At 30.6% G+C, this 23,167-nt stretch overlaps 1 protein-coding gene across 1 annotated transcript in view; it reads left to right on the top strand.

Moving 5' to 3' along the window:
• LOC130677062 (ras-like GTP-binding protein RhoL) overlaps window positions 1-22,869 on the top strand; it is an 83,507-nt gene extending 60,638 nt beyond the window's left edge. Inside the window, exons 3-5 of the mRNA XM_057483638.1 lie at window positions 19,428-19,570; window positions 22,398-22,512; window positions 22,614-22,869. Of these exons, the coding sequence (XP_057339621.1) occupies window positions 19,428-19,570; window positions 22,398-22,512; window positions 22,614-22,712 (357 nt within the window). The 3' untranslated portion in view covers window positions 22,713-22,869. The remainder of the gene's footprint in view (window positions 1-19,427; window positions 19,571-22,397; window positions 22,513-22,613) is intronic.
• The last annotated feature ends 298 nt before the right edge of the window (window positions 22,870-23,167 follow it).

The following is a 23,167-nucleotide window of genomic DNA, read 5'->3' as shown; positions in this document are numbered from 1 at the left end:
TTCAAATTTGAGCTATCACTTATGGTTTTTGAGATTTTGCCAAAAAGCTGAACGTCTAATTTTTTTAACGGTTTTTTGTTAATAACAATTGTAATTTTCGTTGGCAAAAAAAAAAAAAACGTTTTTGTCTAGACGCCATTCCGAATTGTTGAAGCCATCAACCATATTTTTAGAAGACGGGTAACTATTTTTCGCAGGTTTTCATCTTTTCGACTAGACTATCTACTTTTTAGACCAATCGGTCAGGCCAATCCTGAGAAAAAAAAATTTTCTATTTTTTACATAATATTTATTTTCTTGGAAACGGATTTAGTTAGACATCTGAAACTTTCAGGATCTTAGTATTTTATTAGTACCTACATATCCTCTAAGTATCATTCAAATCTCTTTCCGGGGCCGATTCACCATACTTATACCCCTAGGGCCTTTTTGTTTTTTTTCCGAAGAGCTCACGGACCATGGAAAGGTCGATTAGCAAATTTAATCAGCTGCATTTAGGCTTTTTTTGAACTTCGTAGGATGATTTGTCACAGAGATATCAGCCTTCAATCAAAAAATGATCCATTTGGCTTTGATCATCGATATTGAAGGTACCAATGATCGCACAGTAAATTAAAGGGTGACGTTAGAAACTTGGATAAGTTCTCTACAAACTCTCTTATCATTTTTTGAAAAAAAAAATTTTTTTTTCATTTTTAACATTCATTAGAAGTAAGTACAAAAAATGACTTTTTTGGTTTTTTTGTAAATCAACCGCTACTCTGCAAATATCGATAAAAAAAATCATGTTGCCAGGGACTTTTTTAGCTTCTTGTACCCGCAATAACCCTTTAAATTTTTTAATTGATCTATCGAGCTATTTTTGAGAATAATCGATCAAAGTTTTGCTAAACAATTAAAGGAACAAGTTTTGTGTAACCATAATCAAAATAGAAAAATAATTTTTTTTCGACTTTTCTCAAATTTTCGCGTTGGTTATTCAGCAAATGCAAGAAAATGACAAAGAATCAAAAAAAATTTCAAAAAAGTCAAAAAGATCGAAGAAAAAAAAATTGAAAATTATTTTTTTGTGTTCGAAATTTTTTTTTTTTTAAAGCGTATATTGTCTTCCGAAATTTTGTTTGGATTCAAAAACTTTTTTTTTTTAGTTGGTTGAAAGTATTTTTTATTTTTGTATAGTGAAAAAAATTATTCAACGGAACATTAATGTCATAATGTAATCAAGCATATACTAAATTAACATTAAAACAGGAACTTGTCACTCTGTCGACTAACAGAGGAGTACCCGTGCCAGAATTGTTTTCATGTATAGAATATCAAAACTCTGAAATATATATATCTAAGTTAGATATATATCTAACTAGGGACAGCACAAAAGGTTGAGTGCGATCTAGTGGCGAGCACTGAACTAATTACGCTGCTACCTAGCACCGGCAACTTTCTCTTCCTTCATGTATATCTTCTCTCAACAAAAGTTTCTCTTAAGTTTTTTGCATTTGTTGGGAAATTAGGTATGGTAATCGTGAATGAAACAAATCAATTTATTAAACAAATGAATATTATATCTTTTATTAAATTACGCGCTCTAGCGTATGTCTTCACTCGTAAGAGATTTAGCTTAGACTAACTTATTCTTTTAATATTATTTAACTCTGAGGTCCAACAACCTCTCCTCTTTTTGTATAACAAAGATCTCTAAGTTCAAAAAAAATATATTTATATATATATATATATGAGTGCAAATGAAGAAAAACATATTGCCTTGCATTTACTTGGAATCTCTCGTCGACCCATGTACCTAAGGTCATAAAATTTGATCCATGCTAGCTTTCTTTTCTTTAAGTAAACATATACATATTTTGAACTCAACTTAAATATATATACTGCAACTTAAATGCAACACTGTTCGAAATATTATTTCGAACAGAATATTTAGTAAAGAGAAATATTAAATAAAATATATATAAGAATCAAGATTGATTTTTGTACAGAGAATCCAACACGCCCCCTCAAAAATTAACTTTTAAATAAAAATGAAAAAAATTAAATTAGCTTACATAATCATAATAATAATTATAAATGATACCTTTACAATAAACTTATTATATCAATTAATTTCTAAAATTAAATTGTAAAGACATATCATTTCACGCAATCTGGGGGTGCGAACCTTATGGCCCAACTAATTTGCAAAGGGATTAGGAAAACCCAGAAAAACCTAATCCGACCATTTATCTTAAATATTTAAATTATACAGTCTATTATATATATATATATTGTAGTGGTTGGTATCTTAAATTAATATCCTTTATACACTACAATGATAACACACTTATATTAGAAAGAATAACACCACAATTAACAGCAGTAAAAGAAAGCAAGAGCAATATATAGTTTATTGAGATACAATGTTTGCTGTTAAACTGTCAATATAAGACTGACTGACTTTGATCGCGCATCTATAAAACAAGAGAAGAAGGCATTTGTTTTCTAGCTATTCAAATATTTAAAAGATCAGTTTCACATTCGTTACACTACCCCCTTCTCAATAAAATTATCGTCCCGATAAAATTTGTGTTGGAAGAATCGAACTAAATTGAAATTAAAACTATTTACAACTAATTTCCCATTTAAAATACACGTAAACTTGGGTTTTTATTTTTTAAACTTCTATAACTCCGCGGCATTTTATGGTATCATCTCGCCCAAAATCGCGATTTTCTCAGAATTAAATGCTCTACAAAAGTGCCCATGGTCGCAAAGTCGTAACTTGTACAGGTGGGGTAGTACGGACCGCTAAACTGAATTTTTTCATAGGATTCTTGTTTTTTCTCTCAACAACAAAACCTACAGAAAAAACGTGAGTAATAATTTTATAGGAAATTCAATTCTCTACAAAAAAAGTCCTTAGCACCAAATCACTCAGATTGATATTTTCTGAGATATTAGTCAAATAAAAAATCAATATTTTCTAAGATTTGATTCGACATTTTATGGGAATTCAATGCTGCGTAAGCTTCAATAAATAATATCTCAAAAAATATCAATCTAAGTGATTCGGTGCTAAGGACCTTTTTTGTAGGAAATTAAATTTTCTATAAAGTTGTCATTTGCATTTTTTCTGTAGGTCATGTTGTTTATGAGATAATGAGAGAAAAAACAAGAATTCTATGAAAAAATTCAATTTAGCGGTCCGTAGTACCCCACCTATATGAGTAACGACTTCGCGACAATGGGCACTTTTGTAGAGCATTTAATTCTGAGAAAATCGCGATTTTGGGTGAGATGATATCATAAAATGCCGCGGAGTTATAGAAGTTTAAAAAATAAAAACCCACGTTTACGTGTATTTTAAATGGGAAATCTTCACACGCTGTGGTCGAGTACTTAATATTAATATTAAGGGCTCAAACTCTCAGGGATTTTTTTTGGGGGTATTTTCAACAAAATTTCGGAATGGGAGCGAAAAAAAAAAAATAGGCGCAAAAATAAAAGCACCCTAATATATATACATTAGACCGGTTCAAAAAAATCGACAATTTTTTTTTTTTCAAAACCCGCAGTGAAATATCTTCCTAATCATGAAAAAAGAAGCCTGTGAAAACGGCAGCTCTTAATATCAATTTTTAAAGGTCGCTCATCGTAAATTTCTATTTTACGTTTAAATAACATGGAAAAAATAATTTTTTAACTTTGGAATTTTACAACTCATTTTGGGAATTAACATGTCAGGGTGAGAGATACATATTTTTGAAGGAAATTGAACGCTCTAAATAAATTGTCTCTTATGTTTTTTCTCTAAGTCTACTTGTTTAAAAGTTATTCGAGTTTACAGTTCAACATGTAATTAATTTAACCTTTTTTTCTTAAATTGTGGTATAATAATAAAACTCATCTTCGTAAAAAATTATTTTACAATTTTCAAATGGTATAGATAATAGCTTTAAGTTTAACACGATTATTTTCAGTTTATAAAATTTACGATTTTCACTTCAGCTATCAAAACTATGAACAATGAAATGATACTAACAACAATTAAATATCAATAACCCAACAATGACATTTTGATGGAAAGACGACACTTATTCAGGAACAATCTTTTTTTATTTGTTGAAATAATAATATCAAATTTTTGCACAAAAAAACCATTTAAATATAGTGGAAACCTAAACATGCAAACCTTCTCAATAAGACAATTTATAGATAAATTGAGAAAAATATAGATAGTCCGAACTGGGAATCGAACCCAGACCAATTCAGTATCACGCCGAGTGCACAAAAAAGTGCACTACATTTCCTACAAATCACAGTTGGTCGTTTTTCCGAAAAATTATGTACATACAATTCAAATTTTTTTTAAACTTCAAAGAGAGAATTAATTTCAGATTTTTTAAATTGAAAAGTCATTTATTCCTCATAGTAGAACAATGAAGATCTACTTTGTCAACGACGTTAAACTTGATAATTTAATATTTTAAGACAAATTTTTTTTTTTCATTAATAATTATAAAATATTTAAGAAAAATTAAGACAAAAAGGTTAAATTAATTACATGTTGAACTTTAAACTCGAATAACTTTTAAAGGAGTAGACTTAGAAAAAAAACATAAGAGACAATTTATTTAGAGCGTTCAATTTCCTTCAAAAATATGTATCTCTCACCCTGACATGTTAATTCCAAAATGAGTTGTAAAATTCCGAAGTTAAAAAATTATTTTTTCCATGTTATTTAAACGTAAAATAGAAATTTACAATGAGCGACCTTTCAAAATTGATATTAAGAGCTGCCGTTTTCACAGGCTTCTTTTTTCATGATTAGGAAGATGTTTCACTGCGGGTTTTGAAAAAAAAAAAATAGTCGATTTTTTTGAACCGGTCTAATATATATATATATATATATACATATATATATATATATATATATATATATATATATATATATATACATTATATACAACATAAATATATTCTTAAAATTATTCCAAGCCCATTCATGTTCTGAACTCCACAAATTTTGGTCCAGCCAAAGACTTGTTCAGTGCATCAGCAATCTGTTGATCTGTAGACATATAAATTAGTTTGATTAAACCTTGCTCTACTTTGTCACGAGAGAAATGATATTTTATATCGATATTTTTCGATCTTTTATGGCTTGATGGATTGTTCGCGATACTAATACAACCATTGTTATCTTCATAAATTACTACTGGCCCTGATATAACTATCCTTATACTTTCCGCTAAAGATCGCAACCACAGTGCCTCTCGTGCAGCTTCATACAGAGCCATATACTCAGCTTCTGATGTTGAACCTGCCACAGATGCCTGTCGCTTAGATGCCCAGCAAACAGTACAATGATCAAATAACTTAAATAAATAACCGGTTGTACTTTTTCTATCATTGCTATCATCTGCCCAATCTGCGTCTACATAACCGCTGATTATTTCTTTATAATTATTTCGAGTAAATGTTAATCTAATATTACTACAACCTTTTAAATATCTTAATATTCTTTTCAGATACTGCCACAGTGTTTTATTGTTTTTATTCATATATCTACTTACGATATTTACTGATACACTTAAATCTGGTCGTGTACAAACCATTAAGTACATTATACAACCAATAACACTTCTACATGGCGCATCATAGTGTTCATCTGAATTTAAACCTTCATAGTCAATTTTAATTTCTAGTGGCGTAGTTACTGGCTTACAATCATGCATATTAAATTTATTCAAGACTGAATTGATGTATGCATTTTGATCTAATGTTATTACATTATCTGTTCTTGTAACTTTTATGCCTAAAAATAATCTAATTTCCTTTAAATCGACCGTCGACCATCAACCATCTAAAATTTATTCATTAAATAATCTTTAAAACTATTCATAGTATTTATATCTGAAGTTGCTACAACAAGATCATCAACATATAACACAACATAAATGTTCTTTAGGACATCTCCTAAATCTAAAATATAAATACAACGATCTACCGGAGACTTTTGGAAATTTAATTCTTTTAATGTAGATTCAAATGCTTCAAACCAGCAGCTTGCAGCCTGCTTCAAACCATACAGAGCTATGTTTAATCTGCACACCTGATTTTTATCGCATTTGACTCCCTCTGGTATTTTCATATAAATTTCTTCTTTTAATTTGCCATTCAAAAAGGCTGTTTTCACATCCATATGATGCAACAACAGATTATTTTGATTGGCAAATGCAACTATAAATCTAAAATTAGCAATTCTAGCAACTGGCGCAAAAGTTTCATCATAGTCTACCATATATTCTTGACTAAAACCTCTAGCAACTAATCGAGCTTTATATTTATGTGGATTTCAAAACTCATCATTTTTAATTGTAAATATCCACTTACAGTCCACAATATTTTTATCTTTTGGTCTTGGTACCAATGTCCAAGTATTATTAATACGAAGTGAATCGAGTTCACTTTTAACAGCTCGTTCCCACTCAACCCTATCATTTCTATTTTTAATTTCATAATACGAACTAGGAATTTGGTGCATTATTGATTGAGCGGATAGCATACAATCGTCAGGTAAACTATTTTCATTATACGATATTTGAGGACGGCTTCTGATCCTATCACTCCTCCTACAACCGGCTTCCGATTTATTCCTATTATGTAACTTAGGAATTTTATTATCTTTATGACTATTTACTTCATCTATTATATCTGATTTACCGTTATCAGATTTACTTAAACTATCTGGTTTATCATTACCAGATTTATTTTCACCATCTGATTTATTAATATCAGATTTATCCGGAACGTTATCAATCGATAATGTATCAAAATTATCATTATCTAGCACTGATTTTGATTTTTCAGAAAGATCAGTTTCGCTCGTGGAGTTTTCACTTATAACTCCTTCCGGATTTGTACCTGGTCTAGATACCAAGTAATTTACTTCATCAACAATAACATCCCTGACAACTACATATTTTTCAGTATCTACATCCCACACTCTATAACCATTTGGTTCATATCCTACCAGTATTCCTTTCCACGATTTCTCATCAAATTTTGTTTTACTGGTTTTATTATGGACATACACAGTTGAACCAAATATTTTTAAATATTTTATTTGAGGCTTTTTACCATGCCACAATTTATATGGTGTTTTAGATTCTTTTAAAGCTCTACTCGGAACAATATTAATTAAATATGTTGCAGTAAGAACTGCATCACCCCAGAAAACTTTATCTAACCTAGCACCGGCAACCATCGATCGAGCTTTCTCAGTTATTGTTCGAACCATCCGTTCTGCTACACCATTTAATTGTGGGGTATATGGTACTGTCAAATGATGGCTAATACTTTTTTCCACACAATAGTCTTTCATATCGTTAGATAAATACTCTCTACCATTATCAATATATAAATTTACTGATTTTACATTAAAATTAGCTTCACTTTTCGCAACGAATTCTTTAAATACTGAAAATACGTCTGATTTATTTTTAAGTAAATAAACAACACAATAATGAGTGTGTTGGTCAACGAATAAGACATAATAATTTTTTTATTATTTAAAGCCGTCGGAGTGATTGGACCACATACATCCAAATGTACGATATATAACGGTCGTTTAAAGTGATCTCGATTTTTACTACTGTTAAACGGTAATCGAGCTTGTTTCCTTTTTATACATGCTTCACATATATTATTATTAGGTGTGATTCCTATTATCTGCCCTACATCTTCAATCATGTTTTGATTTTTCAATTTTATAAATTTATCCTTACTTATATGACCTAATCGTTCATGCCATATTTCATAATTTAATTTATTACTGCTATAAACTTAAGCAACTGAATTTACTTCCGATTTATCAATTTCGAAGTCAATATAAATTAAATTGTTTGAAGGCTTACCTTTCATTAAGGTCTTACCACCTTTATTTATTTTGACGCCTTGCTGATCGAACACAATTGTCATGCCTGAATTACGCAGTTTTGTCACTGAAAGCAGATTATACGGGACCTCAGGGCTGTACAGGACCTCTTCAATAGTTCCATGAATGCCCATATTGGTTGTTACCTGAATGGAACCTCTTTTTGTAGCTGAAATAAATTCTCCGCTTTTTGCTACGGATATTTTTATTGGTCTCTGAAGATCGTCAAAAGTTTGAGCAATGTCCGCTCTATTTGTTAGATGGTCAGACGCTCCAGAGTCCAATAAAAATAAAATTTTATTTTCATCACTCTCATTTAAATAAGAGTCTCCAGCCATAAATGCAATCCTTGATGTTTGTTGAGGATTCATAACTTGTACAGTTTGAATTGTTCTCTGTCGTTCATTATGGCCTTGATTGTTCTTCTTATTAAAATAACAATTTTTCTTAAAGTGACCTTCACGTCCGCAATGATAGCACTTAACACTAGACGTAACTTTATGTGATTCGTATGACTTTTTATAGTTCATTGGTACGTGACTGTATTTAAATTTCTTTTTATTGTGATGATTAAAGTTATTTGGAAGAAAATGTTTCCTGACACCACTATTATTCCCTTCTGCAACTAACACTTTTGTACTTGTATCATTATATTGTTCATTGATCCTTATTTCTTCTTCCAAAAGTGTCAGTTTCACATGTGAATAGGAGATGTTAGTATCGGCCATTGTTTCCATCGCTGTTTATACCGCTCGGTAAGCTGATGGAAGAGATGCCAATAATAATCCTACCCGACTTGGTTCAGGTAATTTCGGTCCTTCCGATAAAACTAGCTTATCATATAATGCATCAAATTTTTCAAAATGTTCAGCAAGTGATGCATTATCTTTCAATTTTAATGAAGCAAACATTTTAAATGTTGTCACTTGAGTTGCTCTACTAGTTCTCTCATATGTTGCATCTAGTTCTTCAAATATTTCCCGGGCGGTTTTAGTAGAACTTATGAGATTGATAAATTTATCTCCAAGGTATTCACATACGATGCCTTGAGCTGTTCTGTCAGCTTTTTTCCAGGAATCATCAGGTTTTTCAGGAACCTGATCCTCCACAATGTTCAATATATTTTGTTCACGCAATACCGCACGAACTCTAGCTTTCCAAATATTATATTTATCACCATTAAATTGAGGAATGCTTCTTCTTCCTTCCATTATGAATTTATTTAAACACAGTACTAATCACTATTTAAAACTCGTCACAAACTTTGTAGGTAAAACTTAAATATAAAGCTTATAACTATTTAGCGTATTAAAAAAAAGTTATAATTTAATTTAATTTAATTTTTTTTATTTTTCAAAATAATTATTTAGTTTATTTTAATTTAATTATTTTTAATATTTAAAATCACATACACTTGAAAATTAAAATTCAAAAATTTTAATCGTATAGTTTTAGTTAGGTGATTTTATAGTTTTAATAGTTTTTAATTTTATTTAATAAGTTAACCTTTCCTTCACGATTTTAATACACGGCGTATACTGGGCCCATAACCTGTTGGGAATTTAGGTATGGTAATCGTGAATGAAACAAATCAATTTATTAAACAAATGAATATTATATCTTTTATTAAATTAGGCGCTCTAGCGTATGTCTTCACTCGTAAGAGATTTAGCTTAGACTAACTTATTCTTTTAATATTATTTAACTCTGAGGTCCAACAACCTCTCCTCTTTTTGTATAACAAAGATCTCTAAGTTCAAAAAAAATATATTTATATATATATATGAGTGCAAATGAAGAAAAACATATTGCCTTGCATTTACTTGGAATCTCTCGTCGACCCATGTACCTAAGGTCATAAAATTTGATCCATGCTAGCTTTCTTTTCTTTAAGTAAACATATACATATTTTGAACTCAACTTAAATATATATACTACAACTTAAATGCAACACTGTTTGAAATATTATTTCGAACAGAATATTTAGTAAAGAGAAATATTAAATAAAATATATATAAAAATAAAGATTGATTTTTGTACAGAGAATTCTACAGCATTAAAATAAAAAAAAATTGACAAAATGTCGATACCACCAATCGCCAGCATTATTTCCGAAACGAATTTCTCTTGTATCGTCCAACAACCATTTTTATTTGTTAACTAAAGGTACAAACAAATGGTTTTTTTCCAAAGTCCGGATTGGATTGAAAAAATCGACAAAATGTCGATACCACCTATGGACAACATTTTTTCTGAATCAAATTTCTGTCGTATGGTTCCGAGAACTTTTTTTCGTTAACTAATGTTATAAACAAATTGATTTTTTCACTCCAGTTTGGTTTGAAAAAATGTCGATACCACCGATAGTCAGCATTTTTCTGAATCAAATTTCTGTCGTATCGTCCCAAAAACTATTTTTCATGTCAACTAAAGTTATAAACAAATGGCTTTTTCAAACCAAACTGGACTGAAAAAATCTACTTGTTTGTAGCATTGGTGAACAAGAAAAAAAATCGGTCTTACGGTTGACCCTGTGGGCCAGCCCTAAAACTTCCCGCTATTTTTGAGCTCCTCAAGCTCGAAAACATTGTTGTGAAAACTTTTTCGAACTCTTCTAGCTCGAAAATACTTACGTATGCCATTGTTTTCGAAAAAAAACGTTTTTAAGTATTTTTTCACCAACAATATCTCTTAAAAGAATTGACCGATTGAGACGGTTAAGGTAGCAATCAACGCGTTTTATTGAGTTCTAAAGCTGATCAGATTATAAAATCGATCGATTCAATTTTTTTGTAGATTTTCGAAAAAAAGAACGTTTTTTACTTTTTTTTTTATCAACTTGTCAATTTTTAAATTGATTTATCAAGTTGTTTTCGAGAAATTTCAAAAAACTAAAAAAAAGTTTTTTTTTAATTCTTTCGTTAACGGTTTCTCTTGGACGATTAAACCGATTTTGATGGTCGAGGTAGCATTCGACGCGGCTCGTCAAGTTTTAGAGCTGATTAGATTTTGGAATCAATCCATTGAGCGAGTTGAAAGTTATCCAAAAAAAACATTTTTAAACAAATTTTATTTTTGAAATATCTCTAAACGCACCTTACCAATTAAGGAGGGGGTACGGCATTAAATTTTTTTTTTCAGTTTTTTTTTATTTGTTTAACTGAATGTTTAATATCTCAATAATATTGTGTCGAAATTTCGAGTTGATTGAAGCAAAATTGACGAATGTTATCAGTATTTTTATACCTGTCGGATTTTTATACTGAACCGACTCGACCGCTTGTTAAGGGGCAACGGGCCGACTGGAGCAAAAAGGTGGATCAGAAATTCGGTTGTAGATGTTTGATACCAGAATTTCTAGTGTTCAGAACTTTAAAGCGATTTTCCCACAACTCACGTTTTCAAAGTCCGGGGACCATCATAACTTATAAACTACTGCGCCGATCCTTTTAAAATTTTGTGCACCATCTCTGTACATAATTTACGAGGTAACGCTGGAGAACTTTTTTAAAATTTATTAATAATTCGTATTTTTTAATACCAAAATAAGTCAATTTTTTCGCTAATAAATCGTGTTTTTCCCCGCAAGTGTTCCAAAAAAGTGAAAAATTCAAATTTTGAAAAACCCTCCCGGCGTTACCTGGGGGAAACTATTATCTTATGAAAAAATTTTGAACCCTTGATTTCAGATGATCCCGCACTAGGTTATGATGGTCTCTGCGATCCTACTTTTCTCTGAGGCGCGTCCAAGAAATTGCTGCCATTGCCGTATTTTTCAATATTTCTTCTTGTAAATTTCACAAAATACTCTTCGAACACCATACTTTAATGTACCATTGGTTTGAATATCGCGATTTTAACGGTGTCGTTACAAAAAATTCTCGAAAAGATGTCTTTTTTGTACGAAGTAACGCTACCCTCCCCTTAAGCATAAATTCTCACAGCTTTTAGATATTGACAAGCCGCATTGAATGCCACTTTGACGATCAAAATCGATTCTTGAGCCAAAAAACTTTTGAGGGTATAGAATGAGAATCGAGATTTTCTTGACGGAAGTAAAAAAATTCCTTGGATATTGAATCTTGAACTAAGAAAAAATATTTTTGGCTCAATATATTTTCAAAGATTGATTTAACAGTTGAGTTATTCAATTAAATAATTAAAATTTCGTGACTTGATAAATATTGTTCCTTACTGTAATATATTTATTACTTTAACCAAAAAATATAAATGTTCAGTACAAGAAAGCTACAATGTTAAATAAAGTAATGCGATGTTTTGAGTCAACGGACAGTAATAACTCGAACTAAAATATAAATCTCAAACCAAGAGTACTGCGAGCTTAAGCCGAGTTAGTTGTTTCTTGGATTCACGCAGAGATTCTCCCACTCTTTTCTCACAATATCTTTGTCGCTCCTACACAAGATATGAAAATTTTGTCCAAGTTAAAAGATTAGGTAGATAAAATTTAAAAAACAAGATAATAATTATTTCATAAATGTTTTAATTATTTGTACGTTTAGCAAATATGTATTTTATTTTCTATAAATTCAGCTATTTTAGGAATTTCCCAGAGAAACTATATTTGTTTATTTTCTAATTTAAAATAAAACATTCTTAAATTAAAGAAACTTGGTGGTTTACAAATGAAGGCAAAATTTTTTTTATCATTATCTAATAAAGGAATTTTTTTTAGCTTATGCTTAAATATATATAATACTGAATGGCTTTAAGAAAAAGAATAAATGTTTATTTCCAAATGCCTGTGGTGGCCGAGCGGGCTAAAGCACATGACTTAAACTGATCTCAATCAAAAGGGTCAGCAGTTCGAGTCCCATCATACGTCCAAAAATTAAAATTCCTTCTTTACCGATGGTGAAAAAAATGACATTTAACCCTTGAGAGTGAGATAAATTAAGAGTGAGATAAATAAGTCGTACAGAGTTAAATAATTTTTTCAAACAGAAAAAATTGTTTGTTGAAAAGCCAAGAGAAAAAATTCTTGGGCCGAGAATCAAATCACTTTGAACCAAGAAAAAAAATCTAGGCGTCGGTTAACCCTGCGGGCCAACCCCAAAAACTTTCCGCTGTTTTCGAGCTCAAGGAGCTTGAAAACATGACTGTGAATATATTTTCGAGCTCTTCGAGCTCGAAAATGCTGTTACATGCGATCATTTTTTTATGAGCTTTTCAAGCTCTAACAAGTTACGTTTTATGCTAAAGTTTGACGAGTTGAGAATCGAAAATTATTAATGAAGAAGCAGTTTTCAAATTTTTATTCTCGATGATGTTCAATGAAATAAATGTATCGAGGCAGAAATCAATGTCAGAGATCAAAATCAAGATTTGAGTGAGTTTTGACTTAGGTCAGAGCAATAATATATGAAATGTCCGAGAAACATATTAAAAACTGGGTTTTCTCAATTTTTTGCTGATAATATGATTTAAACTAAAGAACAAGTTAGATGACATTCTATGATGATCGAAAGAGATTATAAAGAGGAATAGTTGGTATGATTTCAGACACATTTAGTACATTATATTTTGATTTATCCGGAGAAAATAACGTTTAGTGATATTTTTTTAACTTTTCAGCGCCGATATCTTTTGAACTAACGAACCAATTTTGACCAACACACACACACACACACACACACACACACACACACACACACACACACACACACACACACACACACACACACACACACACACACACACACACACACACACACACACACACACACACACACACACACACACACACATACATACATACATACATACATACATACATACATACATACATACATACATACATACATACATACATACATACATAAACACTCGGACATCATTCTGAAAATAGTCTGAATAGCTTCCTAGGACCTCAAAACGTCGACATCTGATGAAAACTCGATTTTAGAAAATCGGGGTAAAAACAATAACTTCCCGAATTTTTCGAAAATCATCGATTTTCTTAGCGGGAAATTTAAAATCTGTCTATCGGTTAACCCTGCGGGCCAGCCCTAAAACTTTCCGCTGTTTTCGAGCTTATTGAGCTCGAAAACTTTGTTGTGAACACATTTTCGAGCTCAAAAATACGATTGCAGGCCATTGTTTTCGAAAAGAACCATTTTTTAGCTTTTTTTTCTCCCACGATATCTCGCGAACGAATTAACCGATTTCGATGGTTGGGGCGGTAATCGACATGTTTTATTAAGTTTTAGAGCTGATTGAATCCTGAAATTGATTTATCCAATTATTTTTGAGAAATTTAAAAAAAAAACAAAAAAAAAATTTTTTTTGAATTCTTTCGTCAACGGTTTTTCTTAAACGAATGAACCGATTTTGATAATTTGGTGGCATTCGACGCGGCTTATAAAGTTTTAGAGCTGATTCGATTTTGGAATCGATTGATTCAACTTTTTTTGTAGATATTCGAAAAAAAACGTTTTTCACTATTTCTTTTACCAACGATATCTCTCAAACGAATAAACCGATTGAAACGGTTAAGGTGGCAATCGATGCGTTTTATTGAGTTCAAGAGCTTATCAGATTTTGAAATTGATTCATCAAGTCGTTTTTGAGATATTTCAAAAAAAATAAAAAAACATTTTTTTTTTAATTCTTTCGACAACGGTTTCTCTTGAACGAATGAACCGATTTTGATGGTTGAGGTGGCATTCGACGCGGCTTATAAAGCTTATAAAGCGACAGAGCCCAGTCGATTTTGGAATCAATCCATCGAGCACATTAAAAGATTTTTGAAAAATATTTTTGAAAAAATTTTATTTTTGGAATATCTCTGAACGAGCCTTACCGATCAAGCTCAATTTTTCACAGCTTTAAACATTGACAAGCCGCGTCAAACGACACCAACAAAAACAAAAGTTTTTCAAGCTGAATCTTTCCATTCTTGAATCGAGATAGTTATTTATTCAATAAAGAAATTAGCTTTTAAATCCAAATTTTGTCGTTATTTGAATCAAAAACAAAATGGAAGCTTGATTCAAGAAATAATTTGGGAAGAACGTAAATTCCTTAGTCGAGTAATCCTTTTTTTCTGTGTACATATACTCGGACATCATCTTGAAATTAGTCAGAATAGCTTCCTACAACCTCAAAACGTTAAGATTTGATAGAAATCTGTTTTTCGAAAATCGGACCGAAACCAATAACATCCCGAATTTCTGAAAATTTTCAGTTTTCTTAGCGGGAAGTTAAAAAATTCAAATAATACCTTTTTTAATATGTTTCTCGGATATTATATATATTTACGCTTCGATCTGAGTTAAAACTCATTCAAATCTTAATTCGGATCACTTAAATTGATTTCTGCACGAATAGATTTATATGATTGAAAATTATTGGAGATGAAAATTAGAAAAACTATTATATATTGATGATTTCCGATTCTAAAATTTTCAAACTTCAACATAAAAATTAACTTGCTTGAGATTGAAAACTTCATAATAAAACAATAACATGCAAGAGTATTTTCGAGCTTCTTGAGCTCGGAAATGTCGGGAAGTTTTGGGGCTGGACCGCAGGGCCTACCGATGCTTAGATTATTCGATTTGATCAGATGAAATAGAAATAATTGTAATTGTTCAATATTTATTCAATTGGCCGGGAAAAACAAATAATGCATGTTTATATATGGGGCATTCCATACCAAATCGGCCACTTTTTGAGGTCACCCCCTCCGATATTTTTGAAAAATTTATGTGTTTTGGAGGCTGATAAAAAACGCTCTCATGAATTTTTTCGAATTTTTTTGACTACTCGTTTCCGAGATACCGATTTTTTTCAAATTACGAGGTTTTTTTTTTAAACGGTTATAACTTCGCGAAAAGTACACCAATCGGATCGTTTTTTTTTTTTTTCAAAATCTTCGTTTTTGAATGTTCCTTCAAGAAAAAAACACGTTTTTATTCTTAATCAATTCCTTCATTGTTTATTTTAAGTTTGAAGCAAAAAAAATATTTTTTGGAAATGTATGCCCCCTCCGATTTTTTTGAAAAAATTCTCAAAAAAACTTGGATGAATTTAAAAAATTTTGAGACCAATCCGATCGTGGACAAACAATTCGTTCTATTTTTTTTCTTAATTCGAAAAAAGTTTTTTTCCCTAAATATTGTTTTTCGACTTAACTTGACCAATGAACATTCTCAGATCAGTCTATTTAGATGCTATGATTTTTTTTTAAATACTGTGCCGTTCGGAGTATACTATTTTGGGAAGTTTTTCTACTCATTCAATACATAAATTTCAAAAATCAACTAAGAACTACTTATGAGTTATCTTTATGACCTAGGAGAAGTGGTACGTGGCCTTATTGGGACGATAGCCAATAAGGAACAAAAAATACCCAGGAAAAGATAGTAAATGAAATTGATCCGAATTGAAACCCCAAAGTAATAAACGAAGTTCATTTTTTTTGACGCTTAAACAATTTGTGAATTTCGAATTCAGTTGAATTTGAGTATTGTTTTACAAGTAAACTTTCATCTTCATTTGGTATCACGAATTGAAGTTTTTGAGTTCCTTTTGTAATTGCTGTTCTATCAAATTTCATTTCGTGATACCAAATGAAGATGGAAGTTTACTTGTAAAACAATACTCAAATTCAACTGAATTCGAAATTCACAAATTGTTTAAGCGTCAAAAAAAATGAACTTCGTTTATTACTTTGGGGTTTCAATTCGGATCAATTTCATTTACTATCTTTTCCTGGGTATTTTTTGTTCCTTATTGGCTATCGTCCCAATAAGGCCACGTACCACTTCTCCTAGGTCATAAAGATAACTCATAAGTAGTTCTTAGTTGATTTTTGAAATTTATGTATTGAATGAGTAGAAAAACTTCCCAAAATAGTATACTCCGAACGGCACAGTATTTAAAAAAAAATCATAGCATCTAAATAGACTGATCTGAGAATGTTCATTGGTCAAGTTAAGTCGAAAAACAACATTTAGGGAAAAAAACTTTTTTCGAATTAAGAAAAAAAATAGAACGAATTGTTTGTCCACGATCGGATTGGTCTCAAAATTTTTTAAATTCATCCAAGTTTTTTTGAGAATTTTTTCAAAAAAATTGGAGGGGGCATACATTTCCAAAAAACATTTTTTTTGCTCCAAACTTAAAATAAACAATGAAGGAATTGATTAAGAATAAAAACGTGTTTTTTTTCTTGAAGGAACAGTCAAAAACGAAGATTTTGAAAAAAAAAAAACGATCCGATTGGTGTACTTTTCGCGAAGTTATAACTGTTTCAAAAAAAAACCTCGTATTTTGAAAAAAATCGGTATCTCGGAAACGAGTAGTCAAAAAAATGTGAAAAAATTCATGAGAGCGTTTTTTATCAGCCTCCAAAACATAAATTTTTCAAAAATATCGGAGGGGGTGACCTCAAAAAGTGGCCGATTTGGTATGGAATGCCCCATATAAATATTGGCAATATATGGCCCCGGGTAAATGGATATGACCATATTTAATTAAAAAAAAAACCAGTTTGAATTAATGACAACTGCTAGGCTGAACAGCCTAATTTAAGGGTCAATTGAGCGTAGTCAGTTTCAAGTAAGGTTCAGTTCAGCGCAGTTAGCTTCATTCAAGGTGCAGTTCAACTTAATCAGTTTGAAAAAATGTTGAAACTTCTTGACTCGGGTAGAACTCTACTCTGACTATTTTCAATAACATGCCCAATAACTTTGGATCGGATTAACCGATTTGTCTCTTTGAGGTAACGTTTGAAGTGGCTCAATAAATCGAATTTTTGAGAATCCGAGCAAACTCATTACGGTACGTTCAGAGATATTTCAGAAAGATAATTTTTTTCAAAAATGTTTTATGTGTATAACTTTCTAACTTACTCCATAGATTCATTTCAAAATCGAATCAGCTCTGAAACTCTATAAACCGCGTTGAATGCCACCTCAACAATCGAAATTGAACCATTTGTTTGAGAGACATCATTACCGAAAAAGTGATTTTTTTCGAATAAAATCAAAAACGTTCAATTGATTTCTTCCAAAAATTATTTAATGTTAGAGACCGGAAAACTGCGTCGAATGCCACTTCAAACGTCAAGATTGGTCTATTAGCAGAAAATCTCGGTGATAAAATATTTAAAAAATAACAATCGTCCTGATTGTTATTGCATAACTCAATGTATAATTCATCAAACATACCTAAAATTGAATGAAGTCTACCTTTTTTCAGTGACTTTCGAACACTACAGATTTCACTGCAGTCGTTTCGTTCTTATAAGTAATATTGTCGAAAAAATATAAGAAAAATTAAAATTTTTTACACTTTTCTCGAATATTTCATATATTAATGCTCTGATCCAATTCAAAACTTATTTGAGTTTCTATTTAAATCGCATTCATTGATTTTGGTCCAAAATCATTAATTTCATTAAACAAAATCCTGAACAAAGTTTTAAAAACTGCTTGTTGAAGCTTGAAGAACTCAAAAATACGAATATAGTGCAAAAAATTTCGAGCCCGTCAAGTATGAATAAGTATATTGACAGAAGTGTTTTCGAGTTCTTTGAGTTCGGATATAGTGGGAAGTTTCTAGGCTCCTTTGCAGGGTCAGCCAGTTTTCAAATTTTTTTGTTATTGTTAAGTGACCAATCACAAAATTTTAGGCATAGATTTGTACATCATTCTACTTCGTTTACGTAAAGTAGCTAAATTTCAGAATATTGTGTCATTACAAATACTTAGTATAATGATAATTTGTCCGTACTATAGACGTCTTAGTTTTTCTTAATTCACACAATCTACGCGTTAAGAAATAACAGTTACTCCTTGTGGGTTAAGTAGGTCAAGGATTCATTTAGCAAAGAAGCTAAGCCCCATTTCACTCTTTGCTCGATTAGTTTGAAGATAGTTGTTTGGAGTTTGTCCGTGAAGCCAACATCAACATAAAAGAAATTGAGATTTTTGAAACTCAAAAGCGGCTTACAATATCGATTCAGCTTTCACTCAGACTGAAAAACTTATTGATATATTGCTCCTGGAATACTTCTTGTCAAATAATTTTTCGTCCTTGCCGAGTATATAATACTGTCTCATTTATTTCTGAGAGTGGATTAGCGAATAAATCGTTTTATGGAAAATTTAAACTACAAAAAAAAATTTTAACTGCAAAAAAAAAGTTCTGTTTATACTCAATAACAACAAAGTTGTAAAGTTTTGGATTAGCATACCAAGACGTAAAATATAAGTTCTGCTTACATGAATAATGATGAATACATAAAATAATATAACGCAATAATTTATATTCAATTTTATTCGTTAGTATTTGTATTGACTCATTGATATGCAATAAAGGATTGATTCTCTAAACTCAACGACTATGTAACTATTGCCAATAACCTTGGTGATTGTCTTTTACGTGACCGGAAGTTTGAAAACAGTTTATTTTTATTTTTTCTTTTCAATTCCAAAAAATTTTGAATATAAATATGTTTTTATTATTTCAGTTGAACAATAAAAAATTTTCAAAAATGGCTTCACGCATTAGACCAATTAAAATAACAGCTGTAGGTGATGGAATGGTGGGAAAAACTTGTTTATTGATAACGTACACTACTAAAAAATTTCCAACTGAATATGTACCAACTGTGTAAGTAATAATTTTAATAACACTGTAAATATGGAGAATAATGTTGGCTCAAAACCTACCAATTGTTATTATAGTGTCAACTAAATTTGAAGCATCAAGTGAAACATCCAAACATTTATTATGCTCTTATAAAAAATTATTACGCTGCTTCACAATTATTGTAACCCGCATGTAAATATCATGTATTATAAACATATAGTAAAAATATAAGTTACTGATATGAATATATATAGCAGTACGTGAAATCTTATATAGAACTATATAAAAATTTTGGCGGGACGTTTTAGGGCTGGCCTGCAGGGTCAACCCATAGACAGATTTTTTGGTTTTGAGTCTCTTATGAAAATTTGTTGATTTAAGATGTTTTAAGGAGCCATTCCAAAAAGTAGCTCGATAAAAAATTTTCGAGAGGTCGCTCACGAATTTCGGAAATATAAAAAATGATCAAAATTCGGATGTTTTTGATCTAAATTTCTTCTTTCTCGTAGCAGCTATAATTTAAATTTATGAAATCATAACAACGCTAAAAATTTCAGCCCAAAATTGAAATATTTAAACGTCGCTCAAGAATTTTGAATGTTCGCGAGTACTGTCTCTTGGTCGTTTTCGAGCGACTCTTGAATATTAATAATAAAGCTTCTCAATTTTTTCACCATAAATTTGTATCATAATGAATAAAAATACATCCCGAGAGATAAAAATAATAAGTTGTTTACATACTTTTTTAATTATTTAATTCAATTTTTAGGTTTTTTCGCTTATTCAAAACTTACCCAATTTTATTGTTTAAGACTGTTCTGTATATTATCGGTTATGCAAAAGTAATATTTAAGTGAAGTGACAATAATTGAGTAATAAAAAAATACAAGAACTAATTTAATGTATTAGTTACATATTATCAGTTAATATTCAAAATTCTTGAGCGCCGTTTAAATATTTAAATTTTGGGCTAAAATTTCAGCATAGTCATGATTTTACAAATATAAACTATTACTACCTCGAGAAAGAAAAAATTTAGAAATAAAAATCCGAATTTCGATCATTTTTGATATTTTCAAAATTCGTGAGCGACCTCTTGAAAATTTTTTATCGAGCTGATTTTTGGAGAGGCCTCTTAAAACATTTTAAACCAACAAATTTTCATAAGAGACTCGAAAAAAAATCTGGGCTTCGGTTGACCCTGCGGGCCAACCCCAAAAACTTTCCGCTGTTTTCGAGCTCAAGGAGCTTGAAAACATGACTGTGGATATATATTTTCGAGCTCTTCGAGCTCGAAAATGCTATTATATGCGATCATTTTTTTATGAGCTTTTCAAGCTCTAACAAGCTACGTTTTATGCCGAAGTTTGACAAGTTAAGAATCGAAAATTATTAATGAAGAAGCAGTTTTCAAATTTTTACTCTCGATGATGTTCAATGAAATTAATGTATCGAGGCAGAAATCAATGTCAGTGATCAAAATCAAGATTTGAGTGAGTTTCGACTTAGGTCAGAGCAATAATATATGAAATGTCCGAGAAACATATTAAAAACTGAGTTTTTTCAATTTTTTGCTGATACTATGATTTAAACTAAAGAACAAGTTAGATGACATTCTATGATGATCGAAAAAGATTATAAAGAGGAATAGTTGGTATGATTTCAGACACATTTAGTACATTATATTTTGATTTATCCGGAAAAACTAACGTTTTATGTTATTTTTTTAACTTTTCAGCGCCGATATCTTTTGAACTAATGAACCGATTTTGACGTTTGAGGTGGAAATCAGCGTGTTTTCTCGAATTCTGGAGCTGATTAGATTTTGAAGTTGATCGTTTAACTCGTTTCTGAGAAATCAATAAAAAACTAAAAAATAAAAAATTTTTTTTTTTCGTAATTCGCCAATATTTTCGAGTCTACTTGATCAAATGTTCTGGAATTTTCAGTTCAAGTTGGCAGATAACAAGCTCTTTCGATTGCCACCTTAACCATCTGAATCGGTTTAGAGAGTTTACACACACACACACACACACACACACACACACACACACACACACACACACACACACACACACACACACATACACACACACACACACACACACACACACACACACACACACATACACACACACACACACACACACACACACACACACACACACACACACACACACACACACACACACACACACACACATAAATACTCGGACATCATTCTGAAAATAGTCTGAATAGCTTCCTAGGACTTCAAAACGTCGACATCTGATGAAAACTCGATTTTTGAAAATTGGGGTGAAAACAATAACTTCCCGAATTTTTCGAAAATCATCGATTTTCTTAGCGGGAAGTTTAAAAATTGTCGGTTTTTTTAGGCCACCCTAATATATATATACATATATGTGCTAACTTATATGAATTAACTTATAAACTTATATGCATATAATAAATTATATTAAAACTTACTACATTATGTATAGAATGAGTTGCATATGAAGTATACGGCTTCCATAATATAGGTACAAATATAAGAATATATATATATTGGTTTTGGCCACTTATATGGTCCTATATTTATTTTATATTTTTCCATATATATTTATCATATATAGTATTTTCATGCGATAATGTATGAAAGTAATTGTTTTTAAAGCTTATCAATAAGTTTCCCGCGCATAACAAGTATTGTGATACAGCACAATAAATTTTCATATGAGCATAATAATTTTTTGATGCTTCACTTCTTATTTCAAGTTTGGTCGACAGCATAATAAAAATTTAAAGGTTTCGAGCCAACATTTTCTGTGACGAATCTAATTAAAAAAAAAAAAAAAACCATTTTTAGATTTGATAATTATATCGACAATATTTTTGTTGATGGTCAAGAGTTTAATGTGACACTGTGGGATACAGCTGGCCAAGAAGATTATGAACGTTTAAGACCATTGTCATATCCAAATGTGAGTTGAAATTGTATTTTGTCCGTTTCATTATGGAAGTTGGTGGTACCATAATAATGAACATAATGAAAATTATCAACTACTTATTTGCTGCAAAATAGATTCCATATACCATTACAATCATGAAAAAAGATTCAATTTTGAGATTAAAAGACAACTCATACCTATGCATTTTGAAAGTTTTTTGGATCAAGAGATGATTGTGGGTATAATGTCAAAATGGATTCACGTGAAAATCGTCTATTTCATATGTTTCTAAATTCTAAAAACAGATTTCATGAATTGTCAATTATAAATATTTTATACTGGAAAAAAAAAATTGATAAATCATGTCAACTAATACTCGGGCGTTACGAAAAAAATATAGTAGAAAGTAACATTTCTTCCAAACATGTTCACTAGTTATAATTAGTTGCTAAGAAACGTTTTTCAAAATTGGAACTTCAACAATAATATTCAGATGTTCTTTATCACATTCTTTTATATTCCATTAGTATAACATGGGAAAAAGTATTTGAGCGTGCACTGAAATTCTAAAACTTAACAATAACGCATTTGGCAACAGAATGAAAAACAGATTTTCATAGGAAATCGAATGCTCTACAGAAAAGGTTCTTTCGAATATATTAATGATGAGTCTAATTTTTCAACAATT

Source organism: Microplitis mediator, chromosome 11, assembly GCF_029852145.1.
Source record: "Microplitis mediator isolate UGA2020A chromosome 11, iyMicMedi2.1, whole genome shotgun sequence".
NCBI lineage: Eukaryota > Metazoa > Arthropoda > Insecta > Hymenoptera > Braconidae > Microplitis > Microplitis mediator.
This window is presented reverse-complemented; position numbering and strand designations above follow the sequence as displayed.